This window comes from Ilyonectria robusta (assembly GCF_021365365.1).
Source record: "Ilyonectria robusta strain PMI_751 chromosome Unknown BGZ61scaffold_7, whole genome shotgun sequence".
NCBI classification, from domain to species: domain Eukaryota; kingdom Fungi; phylum Ascomycota; class Sordariomycetes; order Hypocreales; family Nectriaceae; genus Ilyonectria; species Ilyonectria robusta.
This window is the reverse complement of record NW_025764441.1, coordinates 1,260,929-1,283,946: the sequence shown is the minus strand read 5'-3', so window position 1 is coordinate 1,283,946 and position 23,018 is coordinate 1,260,929. Positions and strand designations below refer to the sequence as shown.

General features: G+C 52.9%; 9 protein-coding genes across 9 annotated transcripts; 4 read left to right on the top strand and 5 right to left on the bottom strand.

Moving 5' to 3' along the window:
• Positions 1 to 632: 632 nt before the first annotated feature.
• Positions 633 to 3,271, bottom strand: BGZ61DRAFT_476609 (uncharacterized protein; the record flags this gene model as incomplete). Its single annotated transcript, XM_046248814.1, has 7 exons — positions 633 to 1,139; positions 1,529 to 1,689; positions 1,754 to 2,276; positions 2,364 to 2,435; positions 2,519 to 2,812; positions 2,907 to 2,946; positions 3,246 to 3,271. The coding sequence occupies 7 exons, from the start codon at positions 3,269 to 3,271 to the stop codon at positions 633 to 635; spliced, it is 1,623 nt and encodes a 540-aa protein (XP_046106205.1).
• Positions 3,272 to 5,386: 2,115 nt separating this feature from the next.
• BGZ61DRAFT_349464 (major facilitator superfamily domain-containing protein) lies at positions 5,387 to 6,929 on the top strand (the record flags this gene model as incomplete). The annotated part of the gene is made up of 4 exons (XM_046240150.1): positions 5,387 to 5,619; positions 5,670 to 5,887; positions 5,935 to 6,159; positions 6,211 to 6,929. The coding sequence occupies 4 exons, from the start codon at positions 5,387 to 5,389 to the stop codon at positions 6,927 to 6,929; spliced, it is 1,395 nt and encodes a 464-aa protein (XP_046106204.1).
• A 113-nt stretch (positions 6,930 to 7,042) lies between these two features.
• Positions 7,043 to 8,920, bottom strand: BGZ61DRAFT_449219 (aspartic peptidase domain-containing protein). The gene has a single exon (XM_046245576.1). It carries the CDS (start codon positions 8,780 to 8,782, stop codon positions 7,106 to 7,108), a length of 1,677 nt encoding a protein of 558 aa, XP_046106203.1. The 5' UTR covers positions 8,783 to 8,920; the 3' UTR covers positions 7,043 to 7,105.
• Positions 8,921 to 9,799: 879 nt separating this feature from the next.
• On the top strand, positions 9,800 to 11,458 carry BGZ61DRAFT_387974 (nucleotide-diphospho-sugar transferase). The gene is made up of 3 exons (XM_046242771.1): positions 9,800 to 10,594; positions 10,670 to 11,265; positions 11,322 to 11,458. The coding sequence occupies exons 1-3, from the start codon at positions 10,108 to 10,110 to the stop codon at positions 11,379 to 11,381; spliced, it is 1,143 nt and encodes a 380-aa protein (XP_046106202.1). The 5' UTR covers positions 9,800 to 10,107; the 3' UTR covers positions 11,382 to 11,458.
• On the bottom strand, positions 11,459 to 12,804 carry BGZ61DRAFT_449216 (phospholipase C). Its single transcript, XM_046245575.1, has one exon. The coding sequence runs from the start codon at positions 12,581 to 12,583 to the stop codon at positions 11,510 to 11,512; it is 1,074 nt and encodes a 357-aa protein (XP_046106201.1). The 5' UTR covers positions 12,584 to 12,804; the 3' UTR covers positions 11,459 to 11,509.
• An 836-nt stretch (positions 12,805 to 13,640) lies between these two features.
• BGZ61DRAFT_349298 (formyl transferase) lies at positions 13,641 to 14,418 on the bottom strand (the record flags this gene model as incomplete). Its single annotated transcript, XM_046240136.1, has 3 exons — positions 13,641 to 13,897; positions 13,948 to 14,193; positions 14,244 to 14,418. 3 exons carry the CDS (start codon positions 14,416 to 14,418, stop codon positions 13,641 to 13,643), a joined length of 678 nt encoding a protein of 225 aa, XP_046106200.1.
• Positions 14,419 to 16,383: 1,965 nt separating this feature from the next.
• Positions 16,384 to 20,244, top strand: BGZ61DRAFT_505354 (peptidase family M1-domain-containing protein). The gene is made up of 4 exons (XM_046251829.1): positions 16,384 to 17,008; positions 17,291 to 17,467; positions 17,539 to 19,467; positions 19,517 to 20,244. Exons 1-4 carry the CDS (start codon positions 16,722 to 16,724, stop codon positions 20,124 to 20,126), a joined length of 3,003 nt encoding a protein of 1,000 aa, XP_046106199.1. The 5' UTR covers positions 16,384 to 16,721; the 3' UTR covers positions 20,127 to 20,244.
• Positions 20,245 to 20,257: 13 nt separating this feature from the next.
• On the bottom strand, positions 20,258 to 21,715 carry BGZ61DRAFT_449209 (Alpha/Beta hydrolase protein). The gene has a single exon (XM_046245574.1). The coding sequence runs from the start codon at positions 21,635 to 21,637 to the stop codon at positions 20,411 to 20,413; it is 1,227 nt and encodes a 408-aa protein (XP_046106198.1). The 5' UTR covers positions 21,638 to 21,715; the 3' UTR covers positions 20,258 to 20,410.
• Positions 21,716 to 22,456: 741 nt separating this feature from the next.
• Positions 22,457 to 22,960, top strand: BGZ61DRAFT_476600 (uncharacterized protein; the record flags this gene model as incomplete). The annotated part of the gene is made up of 1 exon (XM_046248813.1): positions 22,457 to 22,960. One exon carries the CDS (start codon positions 22,457 to 22,459, stop codon positions 22,958 to 22,960), a length of 504 nt encoding a protein of 167 aa, XP_046106197.1.
• Between the last annotated feature and the right edge of the window lie 58 nt (positions 22,961 to 23,018).

Sequence of the window (23,018 nt, the reverse complement as noted above, 5' to 3'; positions counted from 1 at the left end):
TTCTTGTTGTCTGGGAGGCAAGGGATTCAAGGGTCCCGCATGCGAGCTCCAGGGAGCTGAGTCCAAGTTACCAAAGGAACCGAAATCAGGACCCGTACGTGGGCCCGAAGTCAATCCCAACGAAGGCCCGTGGAGCGTCGCAAGTACAAGGAGACATTTTCCGACCCTTGATGAGTTCTGCAAGACACAGCCAAATTACCAACAGTCGCCATGTCAAATACTTCGGAGCTGCCCTCGATATATTCGCCAGGCGAGGCAGGCGCAATCAAGTGACGCGTTGCATGCATGTCTTTGTATATAGTCGTATTGTGCCGCAGTTACGGCGGCATGGTGAGATAATCCCAGTTCGGCTCTTTCCCGCACAGCGGAGGATACGTAGTGACCGTGATAGGCTTGTCTGTCAGGAGGTTGGCCTTGGATGTCAAAGCAAAGGCGTGTGCTTGTATGGTACTGACCTGATGCGCTAGGGATCTGGGGCTCGGATGGTGTGTTTTTGTTTTTGTTCTTATTGCCCAATGCGGTGATTGAGAGGCGACAGAAACAAGTGGTAGCTTATATGTCCAAGAACTCGAAGGGCGTGACTGGGGGTACTCGCTGAATGTCGATATGAGATGACCGAGCTTAATGGTATGCTAGTCATAGTATTCCATGTCATGCCCTTCCAACTGCCGGATGACGGCCCACGCATACCGGTTGAATGACTGGTTCCAGGCTGTCTTGATCGTCTCGAAGACGCAGCATTCGCGAAAGTCGTCCGTAAGCCAATCTGCCAAGCCAATCTCGGCGGACAGTTGAGCTGCCCATTTGGTCGTGCATAGCCTTTCCATATTGTCGTGATATGAATTCTTCACCTTCAAGAGGTGGAATATCACCTGATTCTTCTGGCCTATGCGAACAAGCCGACCGACGATCTGCAACATGGTCTTGGCATTCAGATGCCAATTCAGAAAGGCCCCCTTCGAGCAGCAGTGGTGCATATTGACACCGGTAGCCATGGTATTGACGTTTGCGACAAAGATTTCGAGATCATACTCCGGATCGTTCCACTCCGCGATCACCTTCGTCCGGTGGGCTTGCTTATCCGACGATCGGACTGTTCCGACATTAAGCCGGCAACTGTCAAGGCAGAACACACGATGCTATAAATCACCAGTTAGCCAATATTCTAGGTAGACGTTCAGTGCGACGGCTCCATCTCAAACGCGGTCGGCTGCCTCTCCATCTGGTAAACGTCAAGGTGTTCGTCCTTCCTACCCTCGCCGGCGACATATGTCAATACAGCAATATTTCAAATGGGGCTGCTCGAAATCGATCCGATCGGTTGCGGTTGAAATTGTGCTATCCTCTTGAGTTTGGCTTGAGGGAATAGCACGGTTCCACACACGCTTGATTGGAATGTGGTTCGGTTGCGCCCGGTTGAAATGGTGCTATGCCGGAGTGATGGGTAGAGGTGATGGGACGTGGGAGCGCGGGCATTTGAGGCGGAGCTGTTGCGTGAGTAGGGGGGTTGAGGAAAGGGGTTACTTACGATTGAATCCATGGCGTATCGACGTAAAGGAGAAACCTCTCGTTTTAGACCCTGACGTATTGATACGCCAGTGCCAGTGCCCGGGTCAGTATAGGGTTCTCGTGGGCAACCCATCGCACCATGGAGGCGCGATCTGCCGGCGCGATAATGGCCGGGTCGAGCTTGCCTTGCTCGTAGTAGTAAGAAAGGCCTCCGTTTGTGTCGTTGTGGACCAAGTCTCGATACCCACTACAGGCTGGCTCGCCTTGCCGCTGGCCTTCCGTCGGCGCCGGACCTGCGCCGCCGTCGTGCCGTTCCTCGCGTCGAGGAGTCGCTTGAGTTTGCGGGTGACCTTGTTCTTTGCGCCGGTGAATACAGCCTTTCCCTCCAAGATCTTCTTGTTCCTATGGTCAAAGGCGACGAGCACACCCTTGCGGTGTACGCCGAAGTTGAGCTGGTTCTCCGAGGCAGTGCCCGCGACGGCCTGGGAGCTTGTGTTTTGTGTGGCGCTCGGGGCTGCCTCGCCCGTTTCCCTCGCGAAGAGCCTCTTTGCTGCCCTGTTTCCGTCGATGAATACAGACTTGGCGACCGGACTGCTGGTGTTGAAGCTCAGCTCCTCTACGCAGATAGTTGCGGGTAGGAGCCCTTCGGCTGGGTAGGTCCTCGTCCCGTCGGGGAGCGTCACCTCGGAGCGTATTGTCCTCCGGATGTGTATCTGTTTGAAGATGGGTCGAACCACCCGATGGGCCAGGTTGGACCCCCAGTCGATCTGGCGGGCGGCCAGTTTATACAAGTCCGGCGATAGGATCTATAGGCACGCCCCTTTGTCGTCGTATGCATCTTTCATACTCTGTACCGTAGGGTTGGCCTCCATATACTCCTTGGAGAATGTGCCGGGGCATTTCTGGTTGTCGATTTTGTTGACCGCCTTATAGGGGTCGTAGTCTGCGTGATAGAGGACGGCGGCGACGATGTCGGCTGCTGGAACCCAGTCCAGTTTGATCTACTTACGCACCTCTGCCGCCAATGTAGACTTTCCTGCACCCGGGCACCCAGTAGCCAATACAAAGCCAGCAAGAGTGGACGCAAAGACTTCATGGCGGCCTCGGTATCAGGGTCTCCGGCATCGTTACCACTAGCTAGTCGAGAGGCCAGCTCCGGGTGGCTTAGAGTCTCCAACAGGAGGGCTGAAGGTTTCCAACAGGAAGGTGGCCGGGGTTGGTAAAATCGACGGCGTGATCCCACCACTGGGACAGCGTTAGGGAAGGATATGTCGGGTGCTGGACCGTCAATCAAGAGGACTTTCTCCAACACGCCAAGTATATAAGGTGTCGCAATGCCGCTATGGCAAAAGGGAATGATCACTTCCTTTCGCCAGAAGTGCAGTTGTGGTCCACACCTCCTTGTCACCTGGGGGAACTGCCAGGATTGCACAGACACTAGGAAAGAAGATAGTCAGCAACAGAAACAGCTCATCTAGGTAGTTCTACTCCAGGTCCGGTACCTTACAGTCTTTGAAGTTGGCAAAAGAGCGGCAGTAATATATATACCAAGAAGGAGAGTGTGATGAGGATGGAGACGAAAGGAAGGGAAAGGAGCAGGGGAAGATGGGGTTTAAGTATTGAGAAATGGGAGGAAGAGTACGTAGACGTGTGGTGCCTGGTTTCCATCTTGTTCAACCCAATCATGAGTGAGTCATCAGGGATGGAAGACTGATGTGTGCAAATGGCGGACTCACCGGACTGCAGACGGCGAATTGCACATGGTGAGCCACGAGTTGAAAGCTGCAGGTGGGACAGTTTTTGTTTGACAATCACTCTGTGAGTCAGAGGAAGGCAGATTGTGAGAATGAATAGTGTACAAGGACCATTGTGGAACTGGATGCTTGTGCTTGTCACATACAATGAGTCATTTTTGTAGCACTGCAGAGCTTCGTGACTTTGCGCAACCTGGTGCAAAGGGGGATTCCACTGCGCAAGCAATCAACTCTAGCAGAGGAGTCATGAGAGCAAATATCAAGAAGATTGCTATCAAACTGGAACAAAGATTGACACACTTGTCGGGACGCTCGGGAAACAAACAGACAGGAACTGGGCAAGTCTAGGCGAGTTCAGGAATAAGAGTCTGCAAACACAATGCGAAAACGAAGTTGAGGACAATTTAACTAGCGAGCTCGCGAGTTGACTGACGACATCTTGGATGGGTCGCTCATCAAGGTGCCTCCACTTGAGACGCGGAGTGGTATACACCTCAAGGATCCCACAACTGCCGATCACCGGCAGAAAGACGACCCTCAGAACGCCAGACTGCCGATGTGTGGCAGCTTCAGTTTCCAAGGGGTACCACTTGTGAACCCGAGCCCCTCACCAACTCTGTGACCGAGCTCGGGAATCCACTGAAGCAATCATTTCATGGTTCAACAACAGCGGGTTTCTAAAACGCGCCGTGATGTTTGATGTTTCGCATGCACCCCAAAGGGCTATTTCGCCGATATTTGTTCTGACTAACGAAGAGTTGTGCACCTACTCGTATCGGGCGTTGATTTGCCTCACTGGTGGGACATCAAGTACATCATCTCGTTGGTTATGGTGACCAAAGAGTGGGGGTTGCTTCCATAGTACATGGCTGCTTAGAAACAGTGCCACCTGACACAGCTTATCTGCGCCGAGAAGTGATACGTGGGTGATACGTTATGGTTACCTTAATTTTAGTTTACGAGTTTAAAGTATGTCTCAGGGGTTGATCTTTATTCTCTCCTCTGAGTTATGAGTGACGTAACGCAGAGAATCTAGCCATCGTCACACATGGGCTAAAGCAGCTCCCACTCACACCATCCGTCCGCTAAAGAACCTCCATCACTAAAGTGGGAAAAGATTGACATCGCGCATTGGTGCGAAATCTGTTGGACCGGCCCAGGCCCACAAAGTCACGGATAAGACGACAAACGCAAGAAAACCGGTGAGTAGAGGCCGAGAAGCCATCCAGGCGGCCTCGGCAACGTTGCTTTGCATTGCAACAACTTGCTGACCGGCTAAATGCACAACAGATGCAACCTGTACAACCCGACAGAGCCCCAGGTCTCGGCAATTAAGCAGATTGGTTGGCTACGACGCAAGGCGCCATCCTGGGACACGCGTGCGTTGAAACGGAACAAGACCCCTGGCGATGATGAGAGAGGCGTCGTTGAGGCTTGCGGGGGGCTGGCGATGGAACATGCGGGGAATTAACTACATAGAAGCGAATTGTTGATACCTATTACGACCTTTACGACGATACGACCAACATAACCATCGTAGACCCATGTCTAGAAACAACTCGAGTCATGTCTAAACCAAATAACCTGCTTCAACCACGCCATGATCCCACATCCCAGCAAAGCCAAATCCACAAGCCGGCAGCCATCTCGGGCCATCATTGCCTCGAACCCATGCCCACGCGTGCCAATCATTCCCCCATGAAGCATCTCCCCCGCGTCGAGCTCCGCTTCCCCCAGCCTTTCTCCAACGAGTCGCAGCTCGCTCGGCATCTAGAACACTGGGATGCTCCGCCGCGACGCTTCCTTTTCCCCATGGGGTCGCCCCGCAGGCTCTGGATGCTACCGTCGCTTCTCACGACGGCGATCCTGGCGGCGGATCCGCTCGAGGCCGGCGACTCAAGCACCGGGCGACATCCTCCAACGTTGGGCTGGTCCTATGGCAGCGATACAATGGTTAAATTCACCGAGAGTGTGCCCGAGCCTCGGGGTTGTGTCAACCGAGACGTGACCCAAGATCGACACGATTGCCGGCTCGATAAAATAACTGCGCCGTTACTCCCTCGTTGTGTCGCCGGTTCTTGACTCCCTTTGACGCCTCCTGCTTCCCATCTCAAGCCGTCATCATGGGCATCAAGGCATTCCTCAAGAAGCGCTCCCTGAAGGTGTCTGATCACCAGGTCACCAAGGCTGCCGACTTGACCCTGCGCGAGTCCATCTGGCCCATCGCTCTCGTCACCACCCTCTTCTTTCTCTGGGGCTTCAGTTATGGCCTCCTCGATACCCTCAACAAGCATTTCCAGGTAACGCTGGACATTACCCGTGCTCGATCCGCAGGTTTGCAGGCCGCTTACTTTGGGTAAATATTCCGATCTGCACCATTTGTCGCCATCACTAACCGTGCTGCAGCGCCTACCCGCTTGCCTCTCTCGGACACGCCGCCTGGATTCTGCGACACTACTCGTACAAAGCCGTCTTCATCTGGGGCCTCTCCCTCTATGCCATCGGCGCCCTGATTGCCATTCCCTGCATCAAAGCCAAGTCGTTCGGGGGCTTTTGCGCCTCCATCTTCATCATCGGGAATGGCCTAGGCTCGCTTGAGACGGCGGCGAACCCCTTCATCACGGGTAGGTTCGCATTCACCCATTCTTCGAATTGCTTCTGACTGTCGCAGTTTGCGGCCCGCCACGGTACGCAGAGATCCGAATCAACATGTCCCAGGCCTTCAATGGCGTCGGCACCGTCATCGCCCCGGTTCTCGGCTCGTACGTCTTCTTCACGTTTGACGACGACAAGGCATTGGCAAACGTGCAATGGGTCTATCTATCCATCGCCGTCTTTGTCCTACTCCTCGCGACGCTCTTCTTCTTTTCCAATATCCCCGAGATCACCGACGCGGGTATGTAGATCCTTATAAACTGGCTTCGGATGACTGACTAACACCCAAAAGACATGGCGCTCCAAGCACAAGAAACGCACTCAGAAGCTGACGATAAACCGTTCGTCAAACAATACAAGCTTTTCCATGCCTCCTTTGCACAGTTCTGCTACACTGGTGCTCAAGTAGCCATTGCGAGCTTTTTTATTAATTACGCGACCGAGACCCGCCGCAATACGAGTGATGCCATGGGCTCCAAACTATTTGCCGGCGCTCAAGCCGCCTTCGCTGTCGGTCGGTTCACAGGCGTCCTTATCATGAAATATGTCAAGCCACGAATGGTCTTCCTGGTTTTCTTGACTATGTGTATTATTTTCATCTGCCCGTCCATCACTCAGCGCGGAAACGCGGGTATTTCATTCCTATACGTCGTCTTGTTCTTCGAGTCAATCTGTTTCCCGACCATTGTCGCCTTGGGAATGAGAGGTCTTGGACGACACACAAAGCGCGGGAGCGGTTTTATCGTTGCTGGAGTCGTCGGCGGCGCATGTGTCCCGCCCCTGACAGGCGTGGCCTCCGACAACCTGGGAACGGGAAAGGCTATGGTTGTACCTCTCGCCTTTTTCATAGCCGCTTGGTCGTATCCGATTTGTGTGAATTGTGTGGGAAGCTACAAGAGGGTTGTCGACTCGTTTCAGCTGACGGACATTGGGCTCCACGATCGCACGGTTGACGATGAGAAGGTTCAGGGAGGCACATTGGAGGAGGAGCATGCGAAGCAAAGTTCGTAGGCAAGTCATGCAACATGTATATCTGCTTCACTTGAAGAATAACATGTATTTTTTAAAAATAAAAAAACATTCATCCATCGCATTTCCAAGCGACATGTGAACCAGTTGGGTGTGGGAATCATTACTTAAATACTGTTAAATTCTATGTACAATCATACGCCAACTTGCTATTATTACTACGGCAACTCATGCCTTTGCCATGCATAGTTCGGATTGTGTGTGGAAACTCCCTGTGCCTCTGTAGAAATACTTTCTCCCATCATCTCAATAGGCTCCTGCGGATACGTATGCTTGGCTTTCGTTGATGGTGATTGAGCATGTGTAGAACTGGTTTGGTTGTGACGCCGACGCCACAAGAAGTATGCTCCCAGGATGATTATTAGGACACCGGCGCCAACGCCAACGCCAACGCCAATCTTGGTTCCTATCGCCATCCCTCCTTCGACAGTCTTCTCGCTGGTCGGTGTACTCGTGGGAGTAGTGCTGCTCGTAGGTGTTGTAGCCGACCCCACCTCCTTATTCCAGACCCCATCCCATGACGCTTCCCAATCGTTGCCACCCTTGTTAATACTCTCGTCCGTTGGCTCGATAGTCGCAATGTTCGGCACAGCCTGGATATTTCGACCGGGGGCCTGGGCCATCCACCACTTTGCTGCTCTAGGGTCCCAGTTGGCGCCAATAAAAGCATCCTGGAGGTATGCTCGTCCAAGAACATATTGATCTTTTCCATTCACGTGGCATGGGAAGTAGGCCGTTGGACTTTCAACCAGTGGGCTCGTGAGTGTCAAGTTGAGGTGCATGAATGGAACCCGGATCTTAACCGGGTCGGTGTTTGAATTGGAAATGAATGAGAAGTAGAGGGCTGAGGCAGACGAGATGATTTGAGTAAACTCTGGCGAAGTCGTGTCCCAGATATATAGCCCCAGGCTATTGTTGAATTTAACTGGGAGGTAGGAAGCAATGTTATCGCAAGTCGACCTCGGCAGACTGAGGTACGGAGAACACCCATCTATGGAGACTCTGAGACTTCGTCCCATGGTCGAGTTATCTCTTGTGAGAAGACCGTCTTGGCTGTCGAATCCGAAAGGTGAGCTACTGCCGATAACATTAATGCCAATGTCCCAAAGCGTGATGCCCTCTCGAAAGTCTCCGTCCAAGGTGATGACTTCTCCGACAACGCGGTTCTGATCGTAGCCCCCGAACCAGAGGGACCCGGCGAGGTTTGGCTGAAGAGAACCGATGTGCATGCCAAACGAGTTGGAAGGTATCTTGCCCTGCTCCCACATATACCCAGGCACAAGACTGGCGTTGGTGAGCGAAGCCGAAGAGACACCGTCTCTGGTGAAGGACTGGTTGACAGAACCACTACCTCCCAAACTCAAGCACCCGGCAAAGAACGGTTGTTCTTTCCCACCGGGATACATGATCCTTTGTGTATTGTCTAATAGCGCCAGACTGGTGCTCTCCACCTCGAAGTTGTCGAGTCTCAAGTTATCCACCCATCGGGTCGCGTCGTCGCCTTCGAGATTCAGACCGAGCATGTAGTTGCCGAGGCTGGCCGACATTGAAATGCCTCCATCGGAGCCTTGTGGTTTGTCCTTGTCGTAGACACCAGATTGAGCAGCGTAGCAAGTCTCCGTCCCCCCCACGTCGCAGTAATTGTCCTCGATCAACCACGTTTCCCAGGTTGAGCCTGGGAAGAGCTTGTATTTTCCATCCTCCGCCACGATTACGTGCCATGGGCCGTCTGGCCCAATCGTCTGGTCAGACCATGGAACCTCGAAAGGGGTCGGAGTGGCGGCCACGGCGAGGGAGGAGAACGTGACTACCGCCAACAGCGGATATTCGAGCATGGCGGAAAGTCCCTTTCGATGACTCCGAGAAGAGAAAATATCGGAATTCTGGGTTAACAAATGTGAGATATAGAGCCCCAAATGACGGCCCCAAGAGGCTGAGAACAGTTGAGACAAACCAGTATGTTAGGAAATATGTCAGATTAGATGTAACAAGGCAGGGAAACCAAGACCCAGGAGAGGAATGACAGAGTCTGGTAAACTGGACGGGAACGTCTGAGCGTAAAACACTCCCAGGTGCATTTTGTGAGAGCCAACAGCCAACATGCCGTCCCTCAGCGTTTGATCGTTGGTTGAAACCGGCTTCCGAGCCCTCCGACATGCATCCTTAGAGCCAACAACACTCGCAGTAAAAACGGGGGGTCTTATCAAGGCATGAGACGTCTGGTCCAAAAGTTGAGTGCAAGATCGCCGGGACTAGCCACTTTCGATAGCACAATAGCTGCCATGTCAAGCTTCTGATAAAGCAATCCACCACAAATAATAGGGGGTTGGCGGTAAAGCGTGTGAAGTCTTCTCTTTTACTAATAACCCAATCTTTACAATTGCGCTGGATGTTGAAAATCTGAAGGCACAGGTACGGAACCCCAGTCTTCCTGGAGATACAGTGGCAAGTGATGGGATGGAACTCTCCAGCATTGGTGAAATGAGGCGCGAAAACAATGCACTGGCGAGGGTCAATACTCTGATAAGAGTGGCTCATCTGAGGGGTGTGATTGATAATCCACGCGCTCGTCAGGGTGAAATATGCATGTTGGTTGTTGGTTGTTGGTTATGAACTTTGTTGGTTGTTAGTGAGCTAAATCAAGACTGGCAGCTGTCGCAATATTCCGCCCAAAAAGGCCATATCCCCGCAGTCTCATTGTTATTGGCTCGGCTGAAGTATCTTATTGGTGATCCACGCGCCCTCGGTTCGAAATATGCATGTTGGTTCTCGATGGCAGGGTTCATTTGGAAAGTGGCCTAATTCCAAGACAATTTCCGTTGGCAACCTGTCGGCACGTTCTTTTGGTTGCAATCTACGTTTCAGAATCAGCCGCTCCGGCGGTAAAGCTCCAAGGGGCTTCCACCTCCAAGCCTTGCTCGGAAATCGTGTGCATTTCAGTAGGTTGATATCTCCCAGTTTCCTATTATTCTCCCGTCAACCCTTTCAGTGACCTGGACACAGAAGGTAAACAGCCCCGGAGAGAGCCTGGGTACACGATGAACGACTTTTCCTCAGCCTCCCAAATCCTGACAACCCACTCTTGTCGCTTCGTTACCAACCCCCTCTTCTTTTGTCCTTCCTTTTTCTTCCTTTGATTACATCATTAATCCGGCGCTTGATGGCCTGGAAGCAATGGTCATTGTCACAGACGCGCTACTCCAGCGTCCCAGCAGATGGTATCTCGGCTGACGCGGAACTCTCCTCCATTGCCAGATGCAGCCTCCCATACTGGAGGGCATCTAAGCGCTACCGCTGGGTCGTTACCGCGGGCATCCTCACTAACATGTTCATCATTATCCATTTCTACATCTATGGCGACCCTGTTCAAACCGCAACGACTCCCCTTGCGGTTACCGAGGTGGACTGGTCTCGCTTCGCCTATACTCAATATGTCACTAACAGCGCATACCTTTGTAACTCGGTCATGTTCTTCGAGGCGCTGCATCGGATTGGAAGCCGTGCCGACCGCGTAATGATGTATCCTTCCACGATGCTTCAGTCTGGGGACGATTCTTCCAGCGACGCCCGTCTCATTTTCAAGGCTCGGGACGAGTACAATGCCAAACTTGTCCCCATTACCATTCAGTCTGGTCATGGCACAGATCGCAAGTTGTCCCCGTGTTTTGCCCTGTTTCGTATCTACTTCGACGACAATGCCTCCTAACATGCCGTTATCATAGCAACCTGGGCCGATTCGTTCACCAAGCTCCTGGCGTTTAATCAAACCCAGTACAGTCGAGTACTTTCTATTGACTCTGACTCGGTGATATTCCAACACATGGACGAGCTGTTCCTCCTTCCCCCGTCCCCAGTTGCGATGCCTCGAGCGTACTGGCTGTACCCAGACAAGCAAATTTTATCCTCACAAGTCATGCTCATTCAGCCGTCTGAGGTCGAATTTTCTCGTATTGTAGAGAAGATGAAAGTTGCTGGCCAAGATGACTACGATATGGAGATTGTCAACTACCTCTACCGCGACAGTGCCCTCATCCTTCCACATCGCCGCTACGACATGTTAACGGCCGAGTTCCGCCAAGATAACCACGCCATGTATCTCGGCTCCGACAGCGAGATCTGGGATCCTGTGGCTGCCTATAACGATGTTAAGCTTATCCATTTTTCTGACTGGCCGATTTCGAAGCCCTGGTTGCATACGCCCAAGGAACTGCTAGATGAGTTGCAGCCCAAATGCAGCAACACCACGTCTGGTACTAGGGATTGCGCCTCGAGAGATGTTTGGAATAGTGTGTACGCGTATTTCAGAAGGAGACGGGAGGTATGACGTTGACGTATGTTCGTATTAGTCTATCCAGAATACTAACATGTTGACAGGAGATCTGCAGCCTTGACCCCGAGCCAAAGCGACGTCGGCAAGCTTTTGGAAGATCATAACTATTGATCATTTCTATTTACAAGTTTATATAGATAGGTGTACAGTATATACAGTAGGTATATAAGCATTCGGGTGTGACTAGAAAATAAGTTTATTTGTTTTTCCAAAGTGAATCGGCCTTTTGTCCCTAACTACTTTTGTTGGAGATGGTAGAGGTGTAGGAAAGAGGCGACTGCCAGTTGTACAATTTGGCCCAGACTTCGGATAGCCACTGTCCTTTCGATGCCACGCTCTTTAAAGGCTCGTTCCAGCGCAAAACTGACTCGACGAGTCTGCGGCCGGGAAAGTCGAAGACGACGATGCCCGTACGGGTAGCCTCGGGGATATTCTCGAGATGCTCAATCCACTGGCCTGTCATGTCGTTCATGCCTGTAATGGTACGATTGGCGGTCCCCGCAGCTGCGTCAATGGGCAGAACACCTACAGCGGTGGATGCATGTGCGAGGTAGAGGACCGAGTTGTCATGTTCAGCTGCGGCAGCGAGTTCAATGGCGTCCCGCATGACAGACCACTTATCGGCAAGGTGGAACAAACTCGGCGTGATCCAGTAGTCTTGCAATACCATCTGCTTACTTCGCCATTTGAGCCCGTGTAGTCCATGCTCATCGGGAAACTGTTGGATAATGAATATCTTAGATCGAAGGTCCCCTAGCATAGGGAGTGGCGCGTCTTGAACATAATTAAAGAAATGCTTGGCGGCACCCGCAGCTGTTCGTGGATCAGCGTGTCGATGGTGATTGAAGGCGTCCACAAATTTGACGGTATTAGAGCGACCCATAGGACCACCTTCCTCCTTCAAGCGCATGATGATCGTTTCGGACGGGTTCGTAGTAAGAAACTCGAACATGGTGGTGAGCACACTAGCAAAACTAAAGCCGGTCGGGATATGGGCATGGTATATGTGCAGCTCATTGTCACGCAGCCTCGCGCGAATATCGAAGTACCGTATGCCAGAGTTCAACTGCGTACTCAAATCCAAGTTCTGACACCGTAAGAAGTCGGAAGGAATGGAGTAGCTCATGGTGTCGTGGGTGCCGGGGATACTGAGGCTGGAGAGAAGCACCTCATCGGGGATGTCCTGCATCCATCTTGGATGATAGCCGAGGTCCGCATCGAAGCTATAAGCGCTCTGGTAGCCCCTATAACACTCAGCGAGGGTTACGAAAGGAGTGAGAAGTAACAAAATGTAGTTAGGATGCATGATCAAGGGCAGGGCTCAACCAAGAACCTCCGTGGCTTCCGCCGCAATGCAACGTTGCAATTGGTTCTTTTTGCAGTTGGACAAACACTTGTAGTTCCCGGGCCGTGTTTCACTGGGAACCAAACAGACTGGGGCACTTCTGGGCTTTGAATATCGTTGAGTGAGCGAAAGAATGTCAAATGCAACTGTTCTTGGGCATAGAGACGTGGCATGATCTGATAGTTCACGGGGTTAATTAAATTAAAAACGTCAGTTGGGGCCAATAAGGGGACTGTGGGTCTGAAATAATAGGGGCCGACGGGGATAGGACTCGTAGTAAACACACAACCTGGACATTTCTATAAATGCCCCGTAACCAAATCGCCACCAGGAGCAACAATCCGAGGAATATTCGGCAGTTTCAACTCCACATGGCCAATCCTGAAGATTATTAGATTTACCAAGCATGGTTGGGTACAAAGAAAAATATGTCAAAGTGATGCTACAGAACCCTCTTGCAGCGAAACCAATCATCGATTGGCCTCGGTAAATGGGCCCATGGCCAGCACGTGGTGTCACTCTATCACGACGGAAGGACCGGGAATCCGCGGCCGCCGAACTGCCAAGATCCGGGGTCCAAAGTGCCTTCGTTACAGTCGTAGGTGTTCTCTTCATCTTCCTCGCCTTCATCAATTTCACTATCATTTTCTTTGCCATCCTCTCCTTGCTCTTTTCAAGTGTTGTTTCATCCACCGGAATTCCGGAGGGTATTTCATGGTGAATAGAAAGACAGTTTGACGTTTTCTCCGTGCATAGGATCCGACAGTTCACAAGGTTCTTTGCCACTCATCACCGGTATGCAATCACCGCAATTCTCATGCTTGCTTTTTGTGTCCCAATAACGCTCAAAAGGGCCCTGTTAGGCGTGCCATTCAGAACCGTGGGAGATCGGGGGCGCTGATGGTTTGCTTGGCACGTCTAGTTGGCGACACCTCACCTGGCTTGTAGATCGCGCATGCGCAACAAACGCTGTCGATTGCCTGTATAACTCGATAGACTTGAAGAGATGGTTTAAGGCTTACTTCGCCCTTCCCTCCAGTATCTCTTGAACCACCTTCGCCGTTGCATTCACAATTAGTTCATGCTCACGGGAATGGATCCTCTCCTTCAACTCGTCCAGCTCCTCCCCATTCCACTCAATCTCTTCAACCATAATAGGAGCACCCCTATCTACCTGTTCGATTACGTAGTGAGCCATAATACCAGTGCGTGTTAATCGTCCAGCTTTAAGCTCTTCAAAGGCTCGCTCGATCGCGTTGGCTCCATCAAACTCCCCTATTCAAGCTGTGAGTGGAAAAGTCTCATCACTAGATTTTTAAACTTACCAGGTAACGCAGGATGGAGATTGATGATTTTTACTCCTGCCCTTTCCATGGGTTCCAAGAAAGCACCTGAGAATACATGCATCCACCCAGCGAGGACAATCAACTCGGGCCTTTCCTTTTTTGCCAACACCATCTCGGCCAACGCAGCATCATATCTCCGGCGACCTTCAGCGACTGTCTGCTCGTCCTTTTCGCCCTTGGATAGGAATCCGTTGCTGATTAAATTAAAGTAATCCCAAGGAATGCCTTGTGTTGAGTCAGAAATGCATTAAACCAAATTCTGACGGACATCTTACCTGCGCCTTCTGCTCTGGCAGTTGCGTGTACATTTCTCCGATTCGTAACAAGACCTATGATGTGGCTGTTTGGGATCCGGCCTATAGCAATAGCGTCTATGAGCGCCTGGAAGTTTGAACCAAAGCCAGAAGCCAGGACCAAGATGCGGCATGGAGACTCTTGCTGGTCAGTCATTTTTGCAGTATAATGATGAGATGAGATGGGAATCAAGCAGCACGTAAGAATGTGCCATATGCTGTGTTCTGTATTGTGTACGGAGTGGGGGACGCCTGACGACCTCTTTCGATCAGTTCAAGTGTGGTGTAAAAGTCTTGCTCCATTTTCCAGGTGTGGTTCGTGGCGCACGTGATTGCTGGCGTGCGGCATGCTTTAACTTAGAGCGCACCAAGTGAATTCCCTCCAGAGGGGTATCACGTGATACAATAATTGGAGTACAGTGGTACTAAGTTGACTGTTACAATGTATCTCTATGGGCCAGACAGAGACACCAAGGACTACACGGTCTCAGATGATCCATTGCCAGGCACTGTGGAGTCAACGCAGAGTAGTCAGTAGCTAACTAGTACTCCCAAGAAGGAAAAAGAAGCAAGTAAGCAATAGCCTTGCGATGACCTGATACTAAACTACCGCCTCCGTGACTAACTATCTTGGTAGGCGAGAAGATTGGTACCGCTGTCTCGACTGGTTGGTTGTGTGTTGAATGTCCAAGGATACGTTCTCTGGCGCCTCTACACTACTGACTTGAGATATGCTCTATGCCCAGGATGTAACACGCTGGGATGTAGTTTAGCAGGAATAAAATATCCCGGGATGCCTGATATCGTAGGCTATCGAATGTCATTGGATACAAAATATACAAGGACATAAAATATACTTGAATAGAATTTGCCAGGTCATCGAGTGTCCCAAGATAGCAGGTTCTAGGGTCGAGTATGCACTGGAATATAACGTCTCCCCGCCTCCAAAAAGGTTTCCTTGGATTTAACCGTCCTGAAATCGCTTAAGACAGTTAACATGTGAGAATAATGATCCAAAATACCTATCTCTTTTCTTAATACTTTACCACTACTCATTGAGCTTCGTGCGGTTCTTCTAAGCTCACTAAGAGTAGTTTTAATCACTTCAGGTAGTCTACTTCTGTGCCCTTGTTCCGTTGGTGGACCAGTTTTGGGGCCACGGCAGTCTGGCAAGACGCCATGGGCTTAAAGTGAATAGGGCAAGCCGCGGAATGCAAAAGGTGTGTATCAGCTGAGCAACGTGAGCCGAGGTGAGCCAGACTGAGGCGGTCCTGATAACCCCGAGTTTGTCCTGAGCAAAAGCGACGTTGTTTTGTATAAAGAGGGCCTTGTGGTGTCCAGATTGAGGCCATAGTACATATTTTGTTTCTAAATGTTTGGAGAGGATAATTAATAAGGGAATATTTTACCCTTGAATGAATTATAAGTAGTGTCAAAAATGGGGCAAGGCAGAGTAAAGTTACAAGCTGATTTGATTTGGGGTAAAAAATCCTTGATTCGAGCCCTAGAGACCCTTGTCCACCTAAACTCGCCAGAAAGAGGGAAGATGGGGAATAAGAGAGGGAAGACATGGAAATTCGTTTGGAAACAACACAAAGGATTCATGAGTGGCCTCAGATCTGTTCAGTCTGGATTCGGCAACCCAACCGCATTTGGACACGAGCAACCAAAAATTGGTACCTTGATGACCAAAAGGGCATTGATACCCAATGGACGCTCCAATGACCAACTCTCGCTAGAGACTCACAGGGAAATTCTGAGCATGACGGCGCAGTTCTTGGCCATTCATCCTAGTCGCTTTGCTACACACAATTGCGAATGGACAACGCTCTTCTATCCCCAGCTGAGGAAATTGAACAATAACGCATTATCCTGCCATTTGATGTTGTTGTAAGAAAGGAACAAATTCTCTAGCTTCAGTGATAATCGCTGTCTTTGACGAGACACGTCTGTTAGGGCTCCAGGGTAAGCGGACGGAGGGGTGAGTAGGAGCCGCGCAGCAAGAACGTCTTTAGGTCGCCAGTATGCTGTTTCGAGCTCGGCCAGAATGGTAGGGATTTACTAATAAATTAAAAGTCGTTGACTCAATCAAAGTTTTACCTAAGATATTGCTCGTGTAGTTGGTAATACAGACTAGACGTGGGAGCTCGTATGATGTACCGTGCGGAATACAGTGATTTCGTATAAGCAACACGGACCGCGTCATCTCGCTTGGCGCCGGCCAAAGACGGGAGAGGCGGCATTGAGCCTCAACCCCGGCCAAACCAGAGAATTTTCTCAAGTATTGTCTGTCGACCAGGACAACACACTACAAAGGTGCCTTGGATGGAGATTCAAGTGGGCTAAGCACCGAACAAAAAGACCTCCTGCCCCTCCCATTGACCCATTGCCCCAAGCCAAACGGGCGAGGACCTGCCTGATTGCGACCGAGAAGGGGGGGCAGTGCCGCCAAATTCCAAAATGTCTTCCTCGTCGTCGTGGTCAAGGGGCCTGATGCGGCAGCTGGCACAGCGCCAGTGGAGCTTCAGCGGCTTGCCCATTCCGCGATGTGAGGCGAGGCTGGCCAGCGGCGTTTTGGCTGCAGCCGCGGTTGCAGCATCGTCGAGGGCGAGTATCATCAACAACATCAACACCAGCTTCAACAGAGGATTTGCGACATCATCCACCGCACGAAGCGTCTCGGTATCATTGGCCGAGACCCGGCGCCTTGACGTGACGAAGCCGATCAGGAGGATCGGTGCTCGGAGGTATGTTTTAGCGCTCTTTCCTGGACGGCCGTGGAGGCGTGCAGCTTGGTCGAAGCTTCCCATTGGGAACTTTTGCCCATCGACCCCGCGGTGGGCCCTTCCAGGTTCCTAAGCTCCCCAGGTCCCCAGCTCCACGTCCTCTTATCACGTCACATCCTACTCCTCCATTTCCCATAAACATCCCTCCTTCCCCATCACGCATCATCTTCGTCTCCTTCTCGCTTGCCTGGAGCTGCGAGTTCATCATACCAACCGCCGTTGACCATTAACTGACTCCGGGAGCATCGACAGCTTCCTCCCCCGCATTCCCCGCCGCTTCTGCTCCCACCAGGCCAGACTTGCCCGCAACCTCACCATGGATGACCGCGACGTCCTCCCAGGCAATGTCAAGCCAATCAACTACCTGCTGTCCCTGAAGGATCTCGAGTTCAAGAACTGGACCTATCAGGGTACCGTCACGTGCGTCATCTTGATTCAATCTGGTGCAACCAAAGCCACCCCGCTTCCCGAAACTGACCCCTCTTGTACAGCATCAACTCGGAAATCGTCTCACCCACCAAGGAACTTGTCATCAACGCCCTCGAACTCAAGCTCTTCAACGCCAAGGTTACCGTCGACTCCAAGACCCTCGAATCCACCGCCATCAGCTACGATGAGAAGGCTCAGCGTGCCACCATCGTCTTCGACGAGGAATTGCCGGCTGCCAGCAAGGCTGCCGTCATAATTACCTTCGAGGGTGTCATGAACAACGAGATGGCCGGTTTCTACCGCAGCAAGTACAAGCCCACCGAGACCCCTGCCGCTTCCGTTCCCCGCGACGACGAATGGCATTACATGCTCAGCACCCAGTTCGAGGCGTGCGATGCTCGCCGTGCGTTCCCCTGCTTCGATGAGCCCAACCTGAAGGCCACCTTCGACCTTGAGGTTGAGATTCCCAACGATCAGGTCGCCCTCAGCAACATGCCCGTCAAGGAGTCTCGTCCTTCCAAGGATGGCTGGCAAGTCGTCTCCTTCGACACCTCTCCCATCATGAGCACTTACTTGCTCGCCTGGGCCATTGGTGACTTTGAGTACATTGAGGCCTTCACCGACCGCAAGTACAACGGAAAGCAGATCCCTGTCCGTGTCTACACCACTCGTGGCCTCAAGGAGCAGGGACAGTGGGCTCTTCAGCACGCCCCCAAGATCATTGACTTCTTCTCCGAAATCTTCGACATCGACTACCCTCTCCCCAAGTCCGATCTTATTGCTGTCCACGAGTTCACCCACGGAGCTATGGAGAACTGGGGTCTCGTCACCTACCGCACCACCCAGGTCCTTTACGATGACAAGACCTCTGACCCTCGATTCAAGAACTCCGTTGCCTATGTCGTCGCCCACGAGCTTGCTCACCAGTGGTTCGGTAACCTCGTCACCATGGACTGGTGGGATGAGCTCTGGCTCAACGAGGGCTTCGCCACCTGGGTCGGTTGGCACGCTGTTGACCACCTCCACCCCGACTGGCAGGTCTGGTCCCAGTTCGTCAACGAGGGTATGGAGGCCGCCTTCCGCCTTGACGGCATTCGGGCCAGCCACCCCATCCATGTCCCCGTCCGTGATGCTCTCGATGTCAACCAGATCTTCGACTCAATCAGCTACCTCAAGGGTTGCTCAGCCATCCGCATGCTTGCCAACCACCTTGGCGTCGAGACCTTCCTCAAGGGTGTCTCCAGCTACCTCAAGGCTCACGCCTATGGAAACGCCAAGACCACTGCTCTGTGGCACGCTCTTAGCGAGGCTTCGGGCAAGGACATTAACGAGCTCATGCACCCCTGGATCTCCAAGATCGGCCACCCCGTTGTGACCGTTTCTGAGAAGCCCGGCCAGATCTCCATCAAGCAGTCTCGATTCCTGTCGACAGGTGATGTTAAGCCTGAGGATGACACCACCACCTGGTGGGTGCCGCTCGGCCTGGAGGGCAAGAAGGGCGAGGCTGGTATTTCCTCCGTGTCCCTAACCAGCAAGGAGGACACCATTGAGGGCATCGACGACGATTTCTACAAGCTCAACAGCGGCGCCACCGGCTTCTACCGTGTCAACTATCCTCCCGAGCGACTTGCTAAGCTGAGCAAGCAGCTTGACAAGCTTACCACCGAGGACAAGATCGCCATCATTGGTTCTACTGCCGACCTCGCCTTTGCCGGCAACGGTACTACCCCTGCTTTGCTCACCTTCCTGCAGGGCTTCGGCAAGGAGACTCACACCCTGATCTGGCGCCAGGTTCTTGACACTATTGGTCTGGTCAAGTCCGTTTTCGGCGAGGACGAGACCATCAAGAAGGGTCTGGACCAGTTCACCCTCAAACTCATCAACGAGAAGGTCAAGGAAGTTGGCTGGGAGTTCCCTGAGAATGAGGACTACCTTACCGGCATCCTCCGAAAGGAGCTAATTGGCACTGCTGTGGCCTGCGGACACCCTGAGTAAGATTCATTCCCTATCCTTTCTATCACCAATAGCTAACCTGAGCAGGGTCGTCGAGGAGGCCTTTAAACGATTCAATGCTTGGGTTGAGGATCCCGAGGCCAACCCAATCAACCCTTCCCTGCGTGTCGCTGTCTGGCGCGCCGGTATTAACAAGGAACCTGCGCGCACGGTAGAGATCCTCAAGAAGGAGTGGTTTAACACCAAGTCCGTCGACGGCAAGCTCTTCTCCCTGAGCGTCCTCGGTACGGTTAAGGATGCTGAGCTCCTCACGAAGGAGATCATCCCATTCTGCTTCAACGAGTCTCCCCCGTCCAACTCCGTCCCCAGCGGCGATATGCACGTTCTCGGTGGCTCCGTGTCCGTCAACGTCATCGGTCGCCCTCTCCAGTGGGAGTTCATGAAGGCCAACTGGGATGCCGTCATTGCCAAGCTCGGCAACCCCGTCGTTGTGGACCGCTACATCAACATCAGTCTCAGCCGCTTTGCCGACGTCGCTGTTGTTACCGATATCGAGGAGTTCATGAAGGACAAGGACACCAAGGCCTTTGACCGCACCCTTGGCACGGTCAAGGATAAGATCCGCGGCCGGGCTGCCTACCGCGAGCGTGACTCTGCAGCCCTTAAGGAGTGGCTGGGAGCTAACGAATACTTGTGACTCTGTAAATTATAAAGTGGAGGGGATTTAGCGAAAAGTGTAGTTAGATATGATATTGCGTAATTCTACCCAAACAGTTGGATGAGTGTAGCAACAATGAGAAGAACAAGTGAAATTAAGGACAGTCATGATGCTACGTGCTCTCATAATTGATATTTACATTCAAAGAGTGGATATTTGATACAGAGTCTGGATATCCCAGCTAAGTACAATACCAATCCCTACTCTTGTGGATTCCCTAGACCCAAACTATATACATGACCGCGCAGCTTTTAACCCTTGGCCTAAATGTGCAAAACATCAACATTCTTCGCAATCCAATTATACGAGTCGCTCCTAAAATCATCATCGAGGATATCATTCGAATCGGCAGACTTGAACCACATGAGCTCCTTGGCGTCCTTCCACTCGGGCCAGGTATCGTAGCCGGAGACGCCCTCGTTGGGGTCGAGGTTGTACAGGAAGTTGAAGTAGTAGGTGCGGATGCTGCGCATGGCGTGGTTGGGCACCAGGCCGAAAATGACCTGCAGGATGTCCGAGCCGTGCAGCGTGCCGAGGATCGGGGTGCCGAAGTCGTAGCTGGCCAGGTAGGACCAGACGGGCACGGTGGGGTTGACGTTGATGGCGCTCTGGAGGAAGAGGCGCCGGGTGAGGGTGAAGACGAGGTCGCCGAGGATGGCGGCGCGGCGCTTGAAGCCGGGGAAGATCTCGTTGAAGATGCTGGTGCGGAACGGGCTGCCGGCGCTGAGGGCGGTGGAGTAGGTGTTGACGAAGGTGGTGAGCTCGGCCGTGGTGGCGTCGTCAAAGAAGAACTCCTGGAGGTAGCTGACCAGACGGCTGGTCGTGGTCAGGTTCGGCTGGAAGAGGGCGAACAGAGTGCCCTCGTCCTCTTGGTCGCCGTTGATCATGGGAACAGCGTGGTAGCGGCCCGTTTGGATGAGTACCTCGGGGCTGTCGGGAAGCACCTTGCCATCCGGCCGGGGGAGGTAGGAGAGAGCAAGGGCGTTGTACGACAGGATTCCGGGGACAGAGTTGGCAGCGTCGAGGAAGTCGTCGTAGTCCAGACCACGGAGACACTCGAGCGTGTCGGCGGCCTTGGTGCAGCCGGCGCTCTTGACGACGGCGTCGTAGATGGCCTGGCCCTTGATGCCATCCACAGGGGCCGCAGGAACGACGCTTCCCGAGTTCATGATGGCGCCCCGGAACAGTGGCTTGCCGTTGTAGTTGGCATCGCCGCCGTAAAGGACCATCTGGTCGAGCACGGAGATGGCGCCTGCAGATTCGCCCCAGATGGTGACCTTGTCGGGATCACCACCGAAAGACTTAATGTTGTCCGCAACCCACTCGAGTCCCATGCGCTGGTCCAGCAGACCGAGATTCGCGCTGCCATCTGCGAGGATCTCGGCGCCGGGCATGAAGCCGAAACCGGCAACACGATAGTTGACAGCCACAAAGATGAAGGGCTGGTCTTGGTCGATGCCTGTGCCCAGCAAACTGCTGCCGTCGTACATGGCGGGACTACCCAGTTCGAAGCCACCGCCAAAGATCCAGAATAGCACGGGCAAGTTATCACCGGCCTTGGTGCCAGCGGGCCGCTGTACACTGATGGTCAAGCAATCCTCCTGCCCAGTGACTACCTGGAGCAGCGGGATACTCAAAAATGCAGATAGAAACTCGGTGATGACGCTGTTACCTCCTGTGGTGATGAACATCTGCGGACATGATGGGCCAAGGAGATCTGTGGCGTCAAAGGTGCCAAGGGACTTTGACAACTTTTGCGGTGGCCTGAGTCGCAGAGAGCCGGTGGGTGGGTCTGCAAAGGGGATTCCCTTGAAGGATTCAACGCCAGAGAGACTCAAGCCAATCACGGTGCCAGACGGCACGGCGACGGTGACTTTGGCGGCACGCTCCTGAATGGTGCCGTCGGCCTCGGGGTCCGCAGCGGGAACCGGAGCCGGAGCGGCGAGGGCCCGGGTGACGAGACCCAGACCGAAGAGCAAACCTTGAAACTTCATCTTGACGGTGAAGTAGCAACCAAGTATAGCCTGGACTTGGGATCCAGGAAAAAAGGAAGTGATGAGTTGACAGGCAAGTGACACTACTACCGGGTCACCGTGTAAGTGAGATGCAAGTGAACTGCAAAAAAGGAGGAGGAAGTGCTGTCTGAGAGGTATCACGAAAACTCCTGAGGGAGGGAATCGTGCTCAATTTGAATCCCTCATTCTCATGTCCCGACTGCAGTGTCCAACGGCCCATCATGGCATTGTCGTATAACACAAGCAAATATCACAAAAAGTCCACCTCATGCCCCGCGCCGTTGCAATCCCAACATGCACCCCGCCATGGCCCGTCGGACAAGGCTCCTCGGACAGTCCCCGCAGGACCGGACCGTCGAAACGGGAAACCAAGACCGCGTCCGCGCGAGGCCACGAGGAAGCACGAGGAGCCAGCAGAGCCAAAAAGCGACGCCTCACTCGGGGCATCGAGCCCCAAACAAGCCTCAGGGCCGACAGCGACCCCGGGCCCGCCGCGGGGCTTCAGCCTTCCCCACGGGGTCGATCGGCTTCATCGGCGGGCCGGAAGAAGCACATGTTAGCATGGCGTCGACCACGGTGGCTGCGGGCGCGCTGGAGGGGCTGGAGGAGGGGATTCGGCCTCGGCAGCGCTGGAGAGGGAGGCTGGATGTGATGCGAAAGCGAGACGGAGCGCACATCATGGCCGCTTCGGGCACGGCGGAGAGCTTTCGTGGAGGGAGGGCGAGCGGTGTCACTCGTCGAAGCACGGGGGAGGAGCGACGATCAGCTGGACGACGGGGGTGGTCGCTTGGCGCTTGAATCCATCGGAGAGAGATATGTTAGTGTTGGTGTGTGTGTGGGCTTGGAGCAGTTTATC